Genomic DNA, 16,182 nt, shown 5'->3' on the forward strand with positions numbered 1-16,182 from the left:
CATTTTCATTTTTTTAATCTAAGTAACACCAATAACTTATATTTGTTTGTTTGTCGTATTTTTTTCTTCAGATGTCATCAAAAACCATTGTGATATTATGTGATGGATTGTGGAAAAAGAATGAAGACTCGTGGAAATGGATTTCAATTAGCTCGCAAGATCAAGTATCAAATTGTTATAGGCGCCTATTAATGCTAAAAAAAATCTAACAAAGCTAAATAAAGGTGTATATCGCCATTATTGGATCCTAATTTACATGTTTCAAATAAAACTTTGTTAATCAATCATCACTTGATGATTAAGGACTGAGTGGTGGATATCATAGTCAAACTAGTAAGATGATTGAGTGTCATAATCAACCTTAATAATAAGATGATCAATTAGATCGTGATGAATACTATATAGTTGTTAAATTAATCTAATTGTATCTTTACAATATTAGATCAACTTTATATTGTTAAACTGATTTTGTTTGGTATTTCGACTACTTGTCTAAATATTTCGACTACATGTCTACATATTTTGACAACTTGTGTGAAATTTTGACATGCTAAAAGTATGAAATATCTATAAAAAAAAGCTCATCTAATGCTATATAAAGGTGCATATTCATTTTTTTGCTAAATTTATTTTTTAACAATTTTATGGTGTTTTTTACTTGTACATAATTAGACTGAGTTATAATTGGATTGACCTTTAATTAGATTATTAAATCAGATTCAGAATTAGTTATTTACTTGTAGAATTAAAAGCGAAATCTCATTGATGTGTTTGAATTAGCAAAATAAGATGAGGAGTGTTATTCCTTTTCTCGCTCAAAATCACCAAGGTTCTCAGCAGAAATATATACATCGGTCGTTGATAATAACAATTTGGGGATACCGTCAAGCTTAGTATATAAAGTCTGAGCCTTCAAAGGAAACCTCTTTGAACCCATAATGTCATTTGCAAAGAACTTATTTTCTGCAATCTCTTTAGCCCTAGCAGCCTCATCTATATTGCACGCCATTTTCCCACCCAAAAAGCAATTGGTTGATCTTAATAAATATAGCCTGCCCAGTATGCAACTCTAGAAATTTCATGTTCTATCATACTTCAATTGATTTCACTGGCAGCAAATCCTATTTTATTTAAAAAAAAATGATTTAATTAAATAAAAAAACTACCATGAAATAAAATGCTATTGACAAAATACCAAACCAGCATATTGAAACAAATTAACAAGAAAAATCATAACAAAACCACAAAAGCAATACAAATTGAAAAATGAGCAGCTCTTTGAGATTATAACAACATACAGCCACAACACAAACAAAAAACTTAGGCACCTGAGTAATCGAAACACGACATACTTTCTAACAAAAAAATGGTGCAATTCATAAACGTAGTTCCTTGTATAGTATTATGTTTCTTCCTTGAAATGTAAAGCTGAATGCAAAGCTAGCAATTCGCTCAATTAGCACAGCAGACAATGTTAGAACACAATTATTAAACTAGGGAAATTGCAATCCCAATTGTAATAGCAACGTGTTAATCAACTCAAAATTTTAAAATCCTCAAAACCGAACCAATTGTGAAAACTTTTCTGTACTCAATTTTCCAATTAAGATGAAAGTTATATAGGGCACATGAGCCCCTCCTATATTATGTTTATATACACATCCTATACGAAACTAAGAAGAAATGTACATGAAACTTCCCCAATGTTCCAGTTTTCTTTCTTGTGCCACTCTTTTCATCATTCTCTAGCACAAATCTAAAATGCTTTCATCCTTTGTCTTTGACACTTCTTTGAATACATTTTTAAGCATTTACTTTAAACTTTTTAAGTTATTTTTTTTTTGGAAATAAGAAAGAAAAAAAACTTGCACGGCACAATCAAATCATATCCATTCACTCATATTATAAGCCAAACCAATATACATTCACACTGCACATTTCTTAATAACAGCATCAAAGACTCGTGAAATTCCTTTGTATCCTTCCTTTTCTTAAGTAAGAAAAAAAAAACACCCATATTTGAACTATTATCAAAACTTCATCGCCATTTAAGGAACAGCAAGCATTCAATAAAATGCATGTTCAAGAAAATTAAACAAGAAAATAACGGAAAAAGTAAAAAGTAAATATACTCTAACTAAAGAATATAGTGCACTATACAGAACATAGTGAACCAATAATAATTGATTTCCAAAAGACAGAAATGGATATTATAATGGAGTGGTCTGACCACATACAACAACATTTTTAAAGCTAAGTTCCAAAATTTGAAAACACCCAAAATGGGTACATAGACTTACCATGCTGTAAGTCGTGAAGTTATGGGGAACGGCGATGAGCTTACTTCAGTCTGGCTAAAATGTCAATATCACGGAAGCAAAGTAAGGAGAGTCACTCTAATGAGATTTTTTTTTTTTTTGAGTTATCAAACAATTTCTAGGGTTTCTTCTTTTGTCTTTCTCATTGAAGATTGAGCTTAATGGAAAGTTGTGGCCTCCAAAAGTAAATTGTTTATTAAGATGCTGGGGAAAATTAGATGGACCTCTGATGAATGGTGATGATTGTATATAGCTGGAAAAATATGAAATTACCAAATTAACCTCCTTATCAAGTGTAATAAATATGGGTCAAGTTTTTAATCATGATCCGAGTTCGCATGACAAGAAAAATATGAGCTTGGATTAAACACAACACAATTTGTGGGTCATGCTATGCTTAAATGTTAAGTGCAAAGGCCCAAGTGCAAATTAAAATCTATACTTATTTTTTTGGAATAACTTTATTTTTATTCAGATGAAGAGGATAGACAATAAAAATTGGAGGAGAAATTTCCTCCACCCAACAAAAACTTAGTGTTTAGCCAAAGAGCATGCAAATAAGATCTTGAAAAATTAGACAAAAGAGTTTATATATCGGAATAATTAATACCTAGTTAATTTTGATAGGTTGAAATATTGTTCAAAGCCAAAAAGAAGTGAAAATGATATATAAGATGTTGACCCTCGTATTGGTCAACGACACGGAGTTAGATAAACAATATAGAATGAGATGAAAATAAGAAGAAATCAAGACGAAAAAGTATACGACACAAACAATTTATAGTGGTTCGGCCCCAATCAGATGGTAATGACATACGTCCACTTAGTGTTCTTATTGATGTAGAATCCCAACACTGTGATCAATGAACTAGGGTTCACGAGTTTCACAAGCTTCAGGATGATTACAATTTTGGTGTATAATAACACTATAATTTTCTCTCAGAATTCTCTCAGTCCCTAAGAGTCCCCTCCCTTGAGCACTTTTATTCATATTTATAGGCTCAAGAAGGTTACATGGGCCAATGGGCCTTAATTACAATTACAACTCGCGTATCTAGATAATAAGAGAAATTACAATTAATGCATAATTACAAGATTGTACATCTGAAGGAAATAAATAAATATATGTGACTAGGCTGGTCACACATAAGTATGATGCTTGATAAACCAATAATCTTCTGGTCGATGGCCGAGCAGGATACACTTACTTAAAACAGCCACGTGCCTCCCACGTGTAGACCAATCCTGCCATGTCATCAGGTAGTACGTTTTTGGGTAAACATTTGCCCCCCAAGTTTATTTTACTGCGACCAGCATAAAGTAAACTTTAACAATCGACCTTCCGTGTGAACTGTCAAATCTGTCAGAGCCATCAATGCCTTCTCGAAAAAAGGCAACCAATCATGTCATTGCAGTTTCCCAAAAAGTGATTTGATGGCTATCACATTTTTCCATGCCTCGAAAAATCACCCCATCATTACCTCATTAACCATGCTTCAACCAATATAAATACCCCTTCATATTTACTTTTTACTATCCATCTTTCCTCAAGAACACTCAAGAACGGAGCCTAAAGAACCTAGGAAACCCATACGACTCCGACGATCTGTGGAATTTCTATTCAGCAGGTCGACTCAACGTCTCAGAAATTTGCATCAATCTTTGTCCAAGTAAGTTTCTTGAACTTCTTCGTCTCTGAGATGCCATGCAATATTTATCTTTTCAGTTTTCTGGTTTATTTTGGATTTTGAGTTCCCGAATGTTTTTGAAGAAATGATTTAGGGTAATCAGGCATGTAGGTATTAACATGATAGGATAAGAAAAAAAAAACTAAATGAGGCTTAGGAATTTGCTTGGGAGTTAGGATTATTGATTTAGGGCGTAAAATCGAAGTAAAATTTGATTTTTAGGCATTTAGAAAAAACTGGGTTTTTCCCGCCCTGTCTCAGAGTCGAAATGTTTTTTCTGAAAAACTTTTCACTTCTGCTTTTTAATCCGTTTTCCAAGCTGTTCGCATATTATTTAGTGTTTACGTTAGGGTGCTGCTGGTCGTATAAAAGCTTAACTTTTATACACGAGCAACATTATCCCAACGCTTCCACTTCTTTAGTCTATTGGCCGTAGATTCTCATCTCCCCTTCTCTGTTAGCAGATTTTCATGCACGACTCGTGGGGAGGTGAGAGGCCGATCGACGATGACTTGCTCGAGCTACTGCTCGAAGATCAAGAACATTCATCGCTATCATTCTCGAAAATTCCGTTTTCTCAACATAACCCCACAAGTAGACCTTCGACCAGTCTAACCAATATGTGTTAGAGAATATATATTATTTTTCAATGGAAATATGGAAAAACCAATATACAACTCTATGCAAAAAATACAATAGACAAGGTAATTGATTAAATAAATATTATAACTCAATTACTAAAAATACAAGTAAATAGAAATAAGAGAAGGAAGAGAATTATAATAACTAAAATCCTAAAACAAAAGATACCAATAAATATGTAAATAGGAATAAGAGAAGAGGATTACAAACTCAATACACTAATAATACAAGAAGAACAACAAAATGAAAAGATCAATGAAAAAATAAACTCTCACACAACCAAAGTGTAGAGTAGTGGGGATCACCAACTTGAACAAGGTTCAAAACCTTTGTCCAAAAGCTTATTTCCCCCTATTCTCTAAGCACTAAGGGCTCTCTCTCTTGAGGAAATAGCTCTGTGGAATTATCAAGCCTCTATGGTGTATTTTCCAACCAAGTGCTTTGTGGATGGAAAATGGTATGTCTTACAAGTGAGCATTAGGATCCTATTTATAGAGTTTGAGATACCCTTTGGATTTCAAATTCCACCAACCCCCATGGCTGTTACCAAGGTTTAATTGGGTGTTTATGGAATTAAAATAGAGATTTGGGAGTTATTTGGGATGTTAGAACCGTTCAATTTGGAAAAAACTGAAAATCCAAATAGGTTGTCAGCCTCACTAGCCGCGGCCACTGGCCTCTGTCCCCCAGGCTGCGACCAGGGAAAGACAGTGGCTGCGGCCACAGCCTAGTTTCGGCACAAAAAATGCCATTTTCCAAATCGTTCTAAAACGTCCCAAATCATTTCCCACGTGATTTTGTAACCTCCAAACACCTATTGGGAGTTAAAAACATGTCTCCAATAGCCATATTTCATTATGGCTTTATGAAATCCAATCTCAAATGTGTAACATATAATATACACATTATTGGGTAATATTTGGGAGTTATAAATTTGTAACTCCAAAATATGTCACATTTGGGCACACACATGTGTCCAATTTTGTGACTCTCAATAATATGTTACAAGGTGTGACAAATCACATTTGTGGGACAAATCACATTTTGTCACATTATTTAATATAATATTATATTATATGAAATAATATAACAATATGGGGCGCGTAAAATCCATCGCTCAAAAGAAAGAGAAAACAACCCAACCTCCTGCCAATCATCTTGCTCCTCGGGCTGAAACTCCTTCGATCAGCCCTCAACCTGAAAACACTTCCCAGCCAGAAATTCAAACAAAAGCCCGAGTTCGAGACGTCCTTCAACCAGAGGACGAATGGTATGTTGTACCTCCTAGTGTTATTACAGCTAGGATGGTAGGGAATTATCTCAAGAAGTACAGACTTCCTGGGATAACCCTAATCAAGCCTTCGATTGACCAGCGGGCAAACTTGCCTAGGGGCGCCTTCAGTGCCTGGTCGAGGTATCTGTTGGTGTAAAATAGATACTAAGTGCAAGTATACACTGTCAACAAGTAATAAGGTGATAAGAACCCAATATCGTATCCACAAGGATTGTTTTTAAGCTTAAAATTGTGAAATTAAAATCTAGCAAAATGATTAAAAATAAAATAACCAAACTCAAATTAAATTGGAAGTTGTTTTTTTTTTCTTTTTTTATGCAATTAAAAATAACTAATAGCTGAATTTAAAATCTAAATTAATGGAATGCACTATGAAAATTAATTGTTAATGAAATGGTAAGCTAGGATAATTAATTCTCTCTATTATGCAATTACTGGAAACAATGCTATGAAAATGTTGTGGCACACTGACAGTTTACTAATCAATAATTTTAATCAAGTCCATAAGTTTTCGTCGAAATCAAATGGGTTTAATTCTCTAATTAAATTACTTATGTCTAAGCCAATTTAATTTCAAGAATTTCATATAAGCACCAATTCTATTAGATTATGCAAGACAAAGATATATGTCTATACCCTTACAAAATTAAAATCAAAGAAATTAATCTTGCACCATTCAAGTCTTTTGTCCAATAATTATAATCCTTTTCAGCAATCTCAATTATTTCAATCATTTACTAAAGGTGATCAAGCAATTGTAAATATTAAGCATGAAAATTACTTGAATGAATAAACCTCAATTAGCATTAAGCATCAATAGCAAAGTTCTACAATTGCATAATAAAGTTTCTTAATTATCTTAACTTTAAGAGAATTAGTTCATAGCTTCAAACACAAAATAACCCAAATTATAATCATCCATAACACAAAATAAATGCAAGAAAGAATTAAGATCTAAGAGAAAAGGGGAAGAAAGCAAGCCAAGAATATTGTGGAGTGTCCCCCAAATAACCCTTCTCTTTTTGTCCTCCTCCTTAGAATCATCTCTCCTTCTTTTTTCTTCACATTAATGGCTGCCAAAAAATAAGGGTCTCTTCAATATTCCTTTTGGGTCACGTGGGCCTCTTTTTTTTTAATCTTTTAATTCCTTTTGTCCTCTTTACCACAAATGGACCCAAAATATAACTAAAGCCCATATATTCTTTTATCAATTAATTTCAGCCCAATTAAGACAATTACAACAAATGAGTTAAAGACCATAAATTTGAAACTTCACACGTGGACCCTCAAAATAGAGCATCTGCCAGGATGCGATGCTGCAGCAATGCCACATCATTCCCCAAATTCTGATTCCACTTCACACTTCAATTCTTTCTCAAATTGCTCCAAACTCAAAGACCACCTATCAAGATAATGAACCAACATTTTTTTTATAGATTTTCCCAGCATTACTATACTATTTAATATTATCCTACTTTAATTAATATTTAATGGAAACACCATAAAACTACTGCAAAACATGACAAATCACTCTTCCTTGGTAAAAAAAAAAAAAGTTTAAAAGCATAAAAATAACTCTAATTCCTAGAGTTATCACAACCCCAAACTTATCTCATTGCTCGTCCCGAGTGATGACACAAACAAAACACAAAAGACACAAAATCCACAAAAGACACAAACTAAATAAAACAACTCAACACAACAAAGACACAAAATCAAAACATACAATTTGGAATCAATCTACAAAGGATATGCAAAAGTGGGGATAATGCTCTCAAATCAATGATGCAAATGATAACTCAAACATGCTCACAAACCAAATTCCTCAAGTATTAAAATGCTAACAAAACCAAGATTTGAATGTTATTCCGGTGTGAATAGTCCTTTCCAATCAATCCCAAATCCCTAGATCAAGTTAAGCAACAATCCTAAGGTTCAATTCATGATTTCATATGTTGAACTCGGTAACCCCTCTCCGCTAATGTAGTTAGCTTAGAAATCTAGTTCAATAGGTCTTTATTTTTGGTTGTAATGTAGGCTAGGCTAAAGGTATGGATGAAATGAACATTTGTAAGCTAAAACCTCAACCTAGTTTTCCTTGGACCTCACAAACATATTGCCCATTTTTTATTCAATAAAATGAACCCTTAAACTCACCCAATAATTCCAATTTTCCCACTTCTTTTGAATACAAAACATATGCTCAATTATTACAAATACAAACTATATAAAAACAACTTATTTATTTACAACACACATTTTCTTTTCTTTTTTTTTTTTGATTTTTTTTTGAATAAGTAATGAAAATAAAATAACAATGACATAATCTTAACTAAATTAAATTTGAGCATATGCATGTATATGAATAACAATGATAATCAAGAAATTGATACCCCGATTTTCACTCCCCCAAACTTACACAAGGTTGTGTCCAAGACAAACTAAGCCTAAGGTTTGGTAGAGAAGAAAATAGAGATATTCACAAAGGAGTGGGCTATTTAATTTCATGGGTAATAATAAAAAAATAGGCCATTAAGCTCAAGATGGGTTAACTAGAGATAATATTCAACAAGGTAGGCTTGAAAGGCTCAGACGATCCAACAAAATTGCCTAAATCCTTTCTAAATTGCTAAGCCTCCTAGGATTTCGCCTCAAGGGAATTATCAAACCAATGCTAAAAACTTGAACCTTCATGCAAACTCAACTTTTCCTAGGACTTCAGAATTTTCAAGGTTGAACTATGTGCATTGATTTGGATTCACACTTTCACTAAAGTTCAGTTAGCATAAAAAAATTTAAGTACTAAAGACTCATTCACACACAAAAGCTATCATTTTTATCATTATCTTTGAAATTTTATCATTGAGCCCTCCCCCAAACTTAAGCACAACCATTACAAAAATTGATTCCAAAACAACCTAGACTCTAGACTCTACACAAAACACCCCTAAAAAACATCTAAAACTTAAGACAATAATTTGCAAGAAATTAAAACGACACAATAGCAAATAAAAACAACACTCCCCCCCAAACTTAAGAGAGAGCAATGTCCTCATTGCTACACAACACACAATAGTAACCATAAGAATTAAGAAAGAAACTAGAAATAAAGCATCATCAAATCAAAAGAATATAAAATAAACAAGACAAAAAGGCAAAGAAAAACTCCCTCTACATCACTGGTGGCTGCTGAATGGCTGAAACCCCCGTTCTCGCGGATAGCTCTCTGATTGAGCTCCAATTTTTTTTATATTTTTTTTCGCCTAGTTTCAATGCTGCAACATTAATAAAGAGCCTAACATCATAGTCACAACATACTCCCAGACTTTCCAGAATTCAAATTATCAGGAAACCAGCCATAAATACATCGACGACTTGACTTGAAACCTGCCCAAAATTGCTTCAATTGACCCATAACAATACAAGAATCCTCATAGCCACACCATAACATTAACTCATTCAATTCCACAACATAGACAATGAAGGAGGGAGGTGAAAAATACAAACAAAAACAAAATATTATATATACTATATATATATATAATAAATTCGCTGCTCTCCAAGTATGTCTTTAACGTCAAGCACATCAGCTCAACACCTGACTTTTCAAAGATGAAGTGAGGTGGCCGAGGTCTTGTGTTGCTTAACCTCATTACCCCCAAACTTATATTATTTCCCAATCACCTTAAACTTTCTTCCTGAATTCTCATCATGCAAGTCCAATGGACCACAAGGATAGACTTTGATTACAGAGAATGAATTGGTGAAGCTTGATTTTAGATGTTTGGAGTTTCCTTTCATCTGAGGATTAGAGAAACAAACCCACTGCCCCACTTCGAACCTTTGGGAATGAGCTTTCCTACCACACTTCTTTTTCTTTTTCTTCTTTGTATGTGGCTCTTGCAAATGATGCGATGCCTTCTTTATACTTGCCCCTATCTCATTGTTGCTTTAAAATTCTTCAGGAGGTAGCCTCATCCTCACTCTCTTGCTATACCTTGTGGGTGCTCCTTCCTCCATAGTAGAGTCCATGACATGAATGACCAAACATTCCCCCAACTCATTTGGAGAACGTATAAGATTGAATACCTTGAACGTTACTTGCTCATCTTGAGCTCGCATTGTGAGCTTCCCTTTTTCCATGTCGATCAATGTTCTACATGTAGCAAGAAATGGCCTCCCCAAAATAATAGGCACTTCCATATCTGCCTCATAGTCTAGAACAATAAAGTCAGTGGGAAAAATGAATTTGTCAACTCTTACCAACACATCTTCAATTTTTCCATCAGGGTGAGCGAGGGATCTATCAGCTAGTTGAAGGGTAACTGTTGTAGGTCTAACCTCTCTAATCCCTAATCGCTTGAACACAGACATTGGCATCAAGTTTATGCTAGCACCCAAATCACACAAAGCCATCCCACTATAAGAGTTTCTAGTAGTACATGAAATGGTGAAACTACCTGGATCTTTCATTTTAGGAGGCAACTTGTTCTGCAAGAATGAGCTACAATCCTTGGTTAAAGCTACAGTTTCAAACTCCCCTAACCTTCTCTTCTTTGTAAGAATATCTTTCAAAAATTTCGCATAGTTGGGAATTTATTCAAGGGCTTCCACAAGTGGGATGTTAATACGCAACCTCTTTAAAACATCTAGAAATTTCTTGAATTGAGCATCTTGCTTTTGCTTCTCAAACCGTTGGGGAAATGGAGGTGGCTGCTTTGAAATTAAGCTGTCTGGGTGCTGATGCTGTGGCATTCCTGCAACATTCTGGGCAGAGGCAGATTTTTGTACACTAGGAATTTCAACATCTTTTTGAATTTCCTCATTTATTTAGATTGAAGAGGGCTCACCCTCATGCCCAGAATTTTTCTTGGAATTCTCCAACTCCTTCACACTTCTCAAAGTGATTGCTTTGCACTCCTCTTTACCTTCTTGTCTTGGATTTATGGTGTCACTTGGCAATGAACCTTGGTGTCGACTACACATCTCATTAACAAGTTGTCCAACTTGAATCTCCAAGTTTCTCAATGATGCTTCTTGGCTTTGGATCATGGCTTCATTCTTCACTATACTCCTTCAACATGTCCTCAAGAGAGCTAGATTGCATTGCTTGTTGTTGTGGTGCTTGTGGGAGATAACCCGGTGGGAAATTTGGTCTTGGAGGCATAGAAGAATTGCTTGGGCCAGCCCCTTGATTACTCCATGAAAAATTGGGGTGTTGCCTCCATGATGAGTTGTAGGAATTAGAATAAGGACCATTTCTCTTTTGGTTCCCCATGTAACACACAGCTGCTGGATTGGAAGGACAGTTGTCAAAAGTATGACCCTCACCACAATACACACAAGAAATGTTCTCCATTTGCCCAAATTGTGTCCCCATAGGCTGCCCCATTGATTGATTCATCCCCATATTCATTGTGTTAAGCATATTAGAAATAGAGGATACTTGGGCTGCCAAAGAAGTGGTGGCATCTACATCATGAATACCAGCCACCTTTCTACCTGTAGACAATCTAGAAGTGGGCCACTGATAGTTATTGTTGGATATCTTCTCAAGTATTTCATATGCCTCATTATAGGACTTAGCAAGAAGAGCCCCATTCGCTGAAGCATCAACCACCATTCTAGTATGGGCATTTAGACCATTATAAAATGTCTCCATCTGGATGCAATGAGGAATGCCATGATGAGAGCATTTGCGCAACAACTCCTTAAACCGCTCCGATGCGTCATATAAAGATTCTTCATCAAGTTGCTAAAATGAAGTAATCTCATTGCAGAGCTTGGTATTCTTAGTGGGAGGGAAATACTTTCATCAATAACCGCTCAGCCAACTCTTGCCAAGTAGTGACAGAATCAGATGGCAAAGAGTTCGACCAAGCTTTAACTCTGTCTCTCAAGGAGTATGGGAACAACTTTAGTCTCAGTGCATCTTCTGTCACTTCGGGCAGCTTGAATGAATCACTCACTTCAATGAACAATTAAAGATGAAGGTGAGGATCCTTTGTTGGCATCCCACTGAATTGACCCACAGTTTGAAGCATCTGGAACATGACTGGCTTCAATTCAAACTGTGCTGCCTGAATTTCTGGTCTAACGATGCCCATATTGAGCTCATTGAAGAGGGGGAGAGCATATTTCCTGATAGCACGATCTCTGTCATCAGCCACAATAACTGTATTTTGCCCATTGTTGGCAGCTACTCCCCCTTGAGCTACTAGATCTTGAGCAGCTCCTGCTAGATTTACTGGTGGATCATGAGCGACTCCTGCTAGATTTGCCGCCCTTTGAGCAACTCCTGATACATTTGCTGCCCTTTGAGCGGCTCCCTATTGAGTCCCGTGCTCAACATCCATCACTACTACTTCTCTTTTTGATTTTTGTATCTTTCGCCTTCTTCTAAAGGTACGCTCGATTTCTAGATCAATGGGAAGTAGTTCAGGGTCTTGATTCTCGTTCATACACTGTATAAACCTGAAATTGCATGAGAATCACCCAAGTTAGCACAAAAGAATTTAAACCAAATTGCGAGATACTTAATGTCACAATAAATGACTTTAGTGTAAAATAGATACTAAGTGCAAGTGTACACTGTCAACAAGTAATAAGGTGATAAGAACCCAATATCGTATCCACAAGGATTGTTTTTAAGCTTAAATTGTGAAATTAAAATCTAGCAAAATGATTAAAAATAAAAGAACCAAACTCAAGTTCAATTGGAAGTTGTTTTTTTTCTTTTTTTTTTATGCAATTAAAAATTACTAATAGCTGAATTTAAAATCTAAATTAATGGAATGCAATATGAAAATTAATTGATAATGAAATGGTAAGCTAGGATAATTAATTCTCTCTATTATGCAATTACTGGAAACAATGCTATGAAAATGCTGTGGCACACTGACAGTTTACTAATCAAGATTTTAATCAAGTCCATAAGTTTTTGTCGAAATCAAATGGGTTTAATTCTCTAATTAAATTACTTATGTCTAAGCCAATTTAATTTCAAGAATTTCATATCAAGCACCAATTCTATTAGATTATGCAAGGCAAAGATATATGTCTATACCCTTACAAAATTAAAATCAAAGAAATTAATCTTGCACCATTCAAGTCTTTTGTCCAATAATTATAATCCTTTTCCGCAATCTCAATTATTTCAATCATTTACTAAAGATGATCAAGCAATAGTAAATATTAAGCATGAAAATTACTTGAATGAATAAACCTCAATTAGCATTAAGCATCAATAGCAAAGTTCCACAATTGCATAATAAAGTTTCTTAATTATCCTAACTTTAAGAGAATTAGTTCATAGCTTCAAACACAAAATAACCCAAATTATAATCATCCATAACACAAAATAAATGGAAGAAAGAATTAAGATCTAAGAGAAAAGGGGAAGAAAGCAAGCCAAGAATATTGTGGAGTGTCCCCTAAATAGCCCTTCTCTTTTTGTCTTCCTCCTTAGAATCATCTCTCCTTCTTTTTTCTTCACATTAATGGCTGCCAAAAAATAAAGGTCTCTTCAATATGCACCAGGCAGCTGGTATATATTTTTTTTCTTCTCTCAGTCGTATATTACTCTAGTAAGAAAGAAGACTCCCCATACATTTAGGTCATCTCCTCCTTTTGGGTCACGTGGGACTCTTTTTTTTTAATCTTTTAATTCCTTTTGTCCTCTTTACCACAAATGGACCCAAAATATAACTAAAGCCCACATATTCTTTTATCAATTAATTTCAGCCCAATTAAGACAATTACAACAAATGAGTTAAAGACCATAAATTTGAAACTTCACACGTGGACCCTCAAAATAGAGCATCTGCCAGGATGCAATGCTGCAGCGATGCCACAACATTCCTCAAATTCTGATTCCACTTCACACTTCAATTATTTCTCAAATTGCTCCAAACTCAAAGACCACCTATCAAGATAATGAACCAACATTTTTTTTATAGATTTTCCCAGCATTACTATACTATTTAATATTATCCTACTTTAATTAATATTTAATGGAAACACCATAAAACTACTACAAAACATCATAAATCATTCTTCCTTGGTAAAAAAATATAAGTTTAAAAGCATAAAAATAACTCTAATTCCTAGAAGTAACCCCAAGGTTGATTTTACTTATCTACCTGACCCTATAAGGGAGGCTGAGTTGGCGAAGTGTGCTGCTCGCCTGGAAGAGGAAGAGAAAGGCTTGGGGATCTCTTGAGATATCCTTAGCAGCAAGCATTGAGGGTGTCAACGAAGATGCTGGGGCCACAGTCGACCAGGAACCTCAAGAGCCTCAGCAGAATCCTCTGGCTGCTTCATAAATTTATCTGTTTTTATTTTATTTTACTTTAATTTTTATTTTAAGACACACAAACTACGGTTCGTGATGTTAAGACAACTTATTATTTTATTGCTGCACAGGCGGCTTTTCCTTTTAACTGACAATTACATCCGAGCAGCAACTGCTCGCGGTGTAAAGGATTTCATTTTTGATATTATAATATTTTCATTTTATTATAATATCTGTTCGCATGACCAAACTTCGCATAGCACTTTGTTTTGATTTAACAAAATTTAAACAAAATTTTGAAAAATACTTTAAGTACCGTAGTATGCTTTCCCTTATTTTGCTCGTGTGTTTACATATACTTGCTGATATGCTTTGCTTGCCTAGTACCTTATATGCCCCCCAAGTGATTGAGGAGCTTAAGGTCCTCTGTCACTTGCCTTGACCAAGACTTGTTCGAACATTACTGCTTGTAATAAATACTTATAAAAATGATAATATAGAAAAGCAACCCACGTAATGAGCAAATACATGTAATAAATACAATAATTGGCAAGAATAACTGGTTGCGCATAGTTCCTTTTATTTCTCGTAGTAAATGGACAATCGTGTTTGTACGAGTGATCAAAAATTTGATCTTACACTTATAAGCGATTAGTCATATGGCGGACTAACCCTTGTTCATAAACTTGTAAAAATTGAAATTAATACAAGCCAATTCTTTAAAAAGAACTGTTTATTGATAATACTTGCGCAGGTTTTCTCCATTCCAATAGCGAGGAATGAGATCTCCATTTAAGCGAGCAAGTTTGTAGATGCCTGGTTGAAGGACTTCTTCAATTTGGTATGACTCTTCCTAGTTAGGTCCAAGCACTCCAGCAGCTTGATCGCGGGTGTTGAGGAAAACTCTTCTAAGTACCAAATCTCCCACATTAAATTTTCTTTCAAGTACTTTAGAGTTGAAGTACCGGGCGACCTTTTGTTGGTAAGCTGCTACTCGAAGTTGGGCTTGCTCACGCCTTTCATCGACCAAGTCCTAAGATTCCATCAATAACTGGCTATTAACATCTTGATCGTATGCCAACCTTCGGTGTGATGGCGGATCTAATTCAACAAGAAACATAGCTTCATACCCATAGGACAAGGAGAATGGAGTATGGCCTATTGCTGTTCGATGAGATGTTCTATACGACCAGAGGACTTCAGGCAACTACTCTGGCCATGCCCCCTTCCCTTCTTCAAGCCTTTTCTTCAGAGTATCCTTTAGTGTCTTATTGACAGCCTTGACTTGTCCGTTTGCCTGTGGATGAGCTACTGAAGAAAAACTTTTGATAATCCCATGCCTCTCACAAAAATCTGTGAACAAATCACTATCAAACTGCGTGCCGTTGTCTGAGACAATTTTTCTTGGCAATCCATAATGACGCACAATGTTCTTGACCACAAAATCCAACACCTTTTTGGTCATTATGGTTGCAAGTGGCTCAGCTTTGGCCCACTTTGTGAAGTAGTCAACAACAACCACAACATACTTGACGTTGCCTTTTCCTGTGGGCAAAGACCCAATCAAATCTATCCCCCACACTGCGAATGGCCACGAGCTTTGCATTTGTTTTATCTCATTAGGGGCTGCTCGAGGTATCTTGGAAAATCTTTGGCACTTGTCGCACTTTCAAACAAAATCCATAGAGTCTTCATTCATTGTTGGCCAGAAGTATCCTTTCCTTAGGATCTTTTTTGATAAACTCTGCCCCCAACATGATCTCCGCAGAAACCTTCATGGACTTCTCGCATTAATTCTTTGGCCTTTTCTTTAGAAACACACCTTAGGAGTGGCATTGAGTACCCTCTTCTGTATAAAATTTCGTCGACCAGGATAAACCGAGCAGATTGCCTCTGGAGGGCTCTTGCTTTGTTTCTATCCGTCGGCAGTATGCCATGCATTAAGTA

The 16,182-nt window shown here is 35.3% G+C and overlaps 1 protein-coding gene, 1 long non-coding RNA gene and 1 other non-coding gene across 3 annotated transcripts; 1 reads left to right on the plus strand and 2 right to left on the minus strand.

Annotated features, from left to right (window-relative positions):
• Positions 1-745: 745 nt before the first annotated feature.
• LOC133821637 (uncharacterized) lies at positions 746-2,546 on the minus strand. Its single transcript, XR_009887718.1, has 2 exons — positions 2,301-2,546; positions 746-1,121 (listed from the first exon to the last, which is right to left on the minus strand). It is a non-coding gene; the product is annotated as an uncharacterized LOC133821637 (long non-coding RNA).
• Positions 2,547-9,893: 7,347 nt separating this feature from the next.
• On the minus strand, positions 9,894-10,994 carry LOC133825660 (uncharacterized). The gene is made up of 3 exons (XM_062258575.1): positions 10,793-10,994; positions 10,574-10,699; positions 9,894-10,510 (listed from the first exon to the last, which is right to left on the minus strand). Exons 1-3 carry the CDS (start codon positions 10,992-10,994, stop codon positions 9,894-9,896), a joined length of 945 nt encoding a protein of 314 aa, XP_062114559.1.
• A 626-nt stretch (positions 10,995-11,620) lies between these two features.
• On the plus strand, positions 11,621-11,727 carry LOC133827677 (small nucleolar RNA R71). The gene has a single exon (XR_009890328.1). It is a non-coding gene; the product is annotated as a small nucleolar RNA R71 (small nucleolar RNA).
• The last annotated feature ends 4,455 nt before the right edge of the window (positions 11,728-16,182 follow it).

This window comes from Humulus lupulus, chromosome 3 (genome assembly GCF_963169125.1).
Source record: "Humulus lupulus chromosome 3, drHumLupu1.1, whole genome shotgun sequence".
NCBI classification, from domain to species: Eukaryota; Viridiplantae; Streptophyta; class Magnoliopsida; order Rosales; family Cannabaceae; genus Humulus; species Humulus lupulus.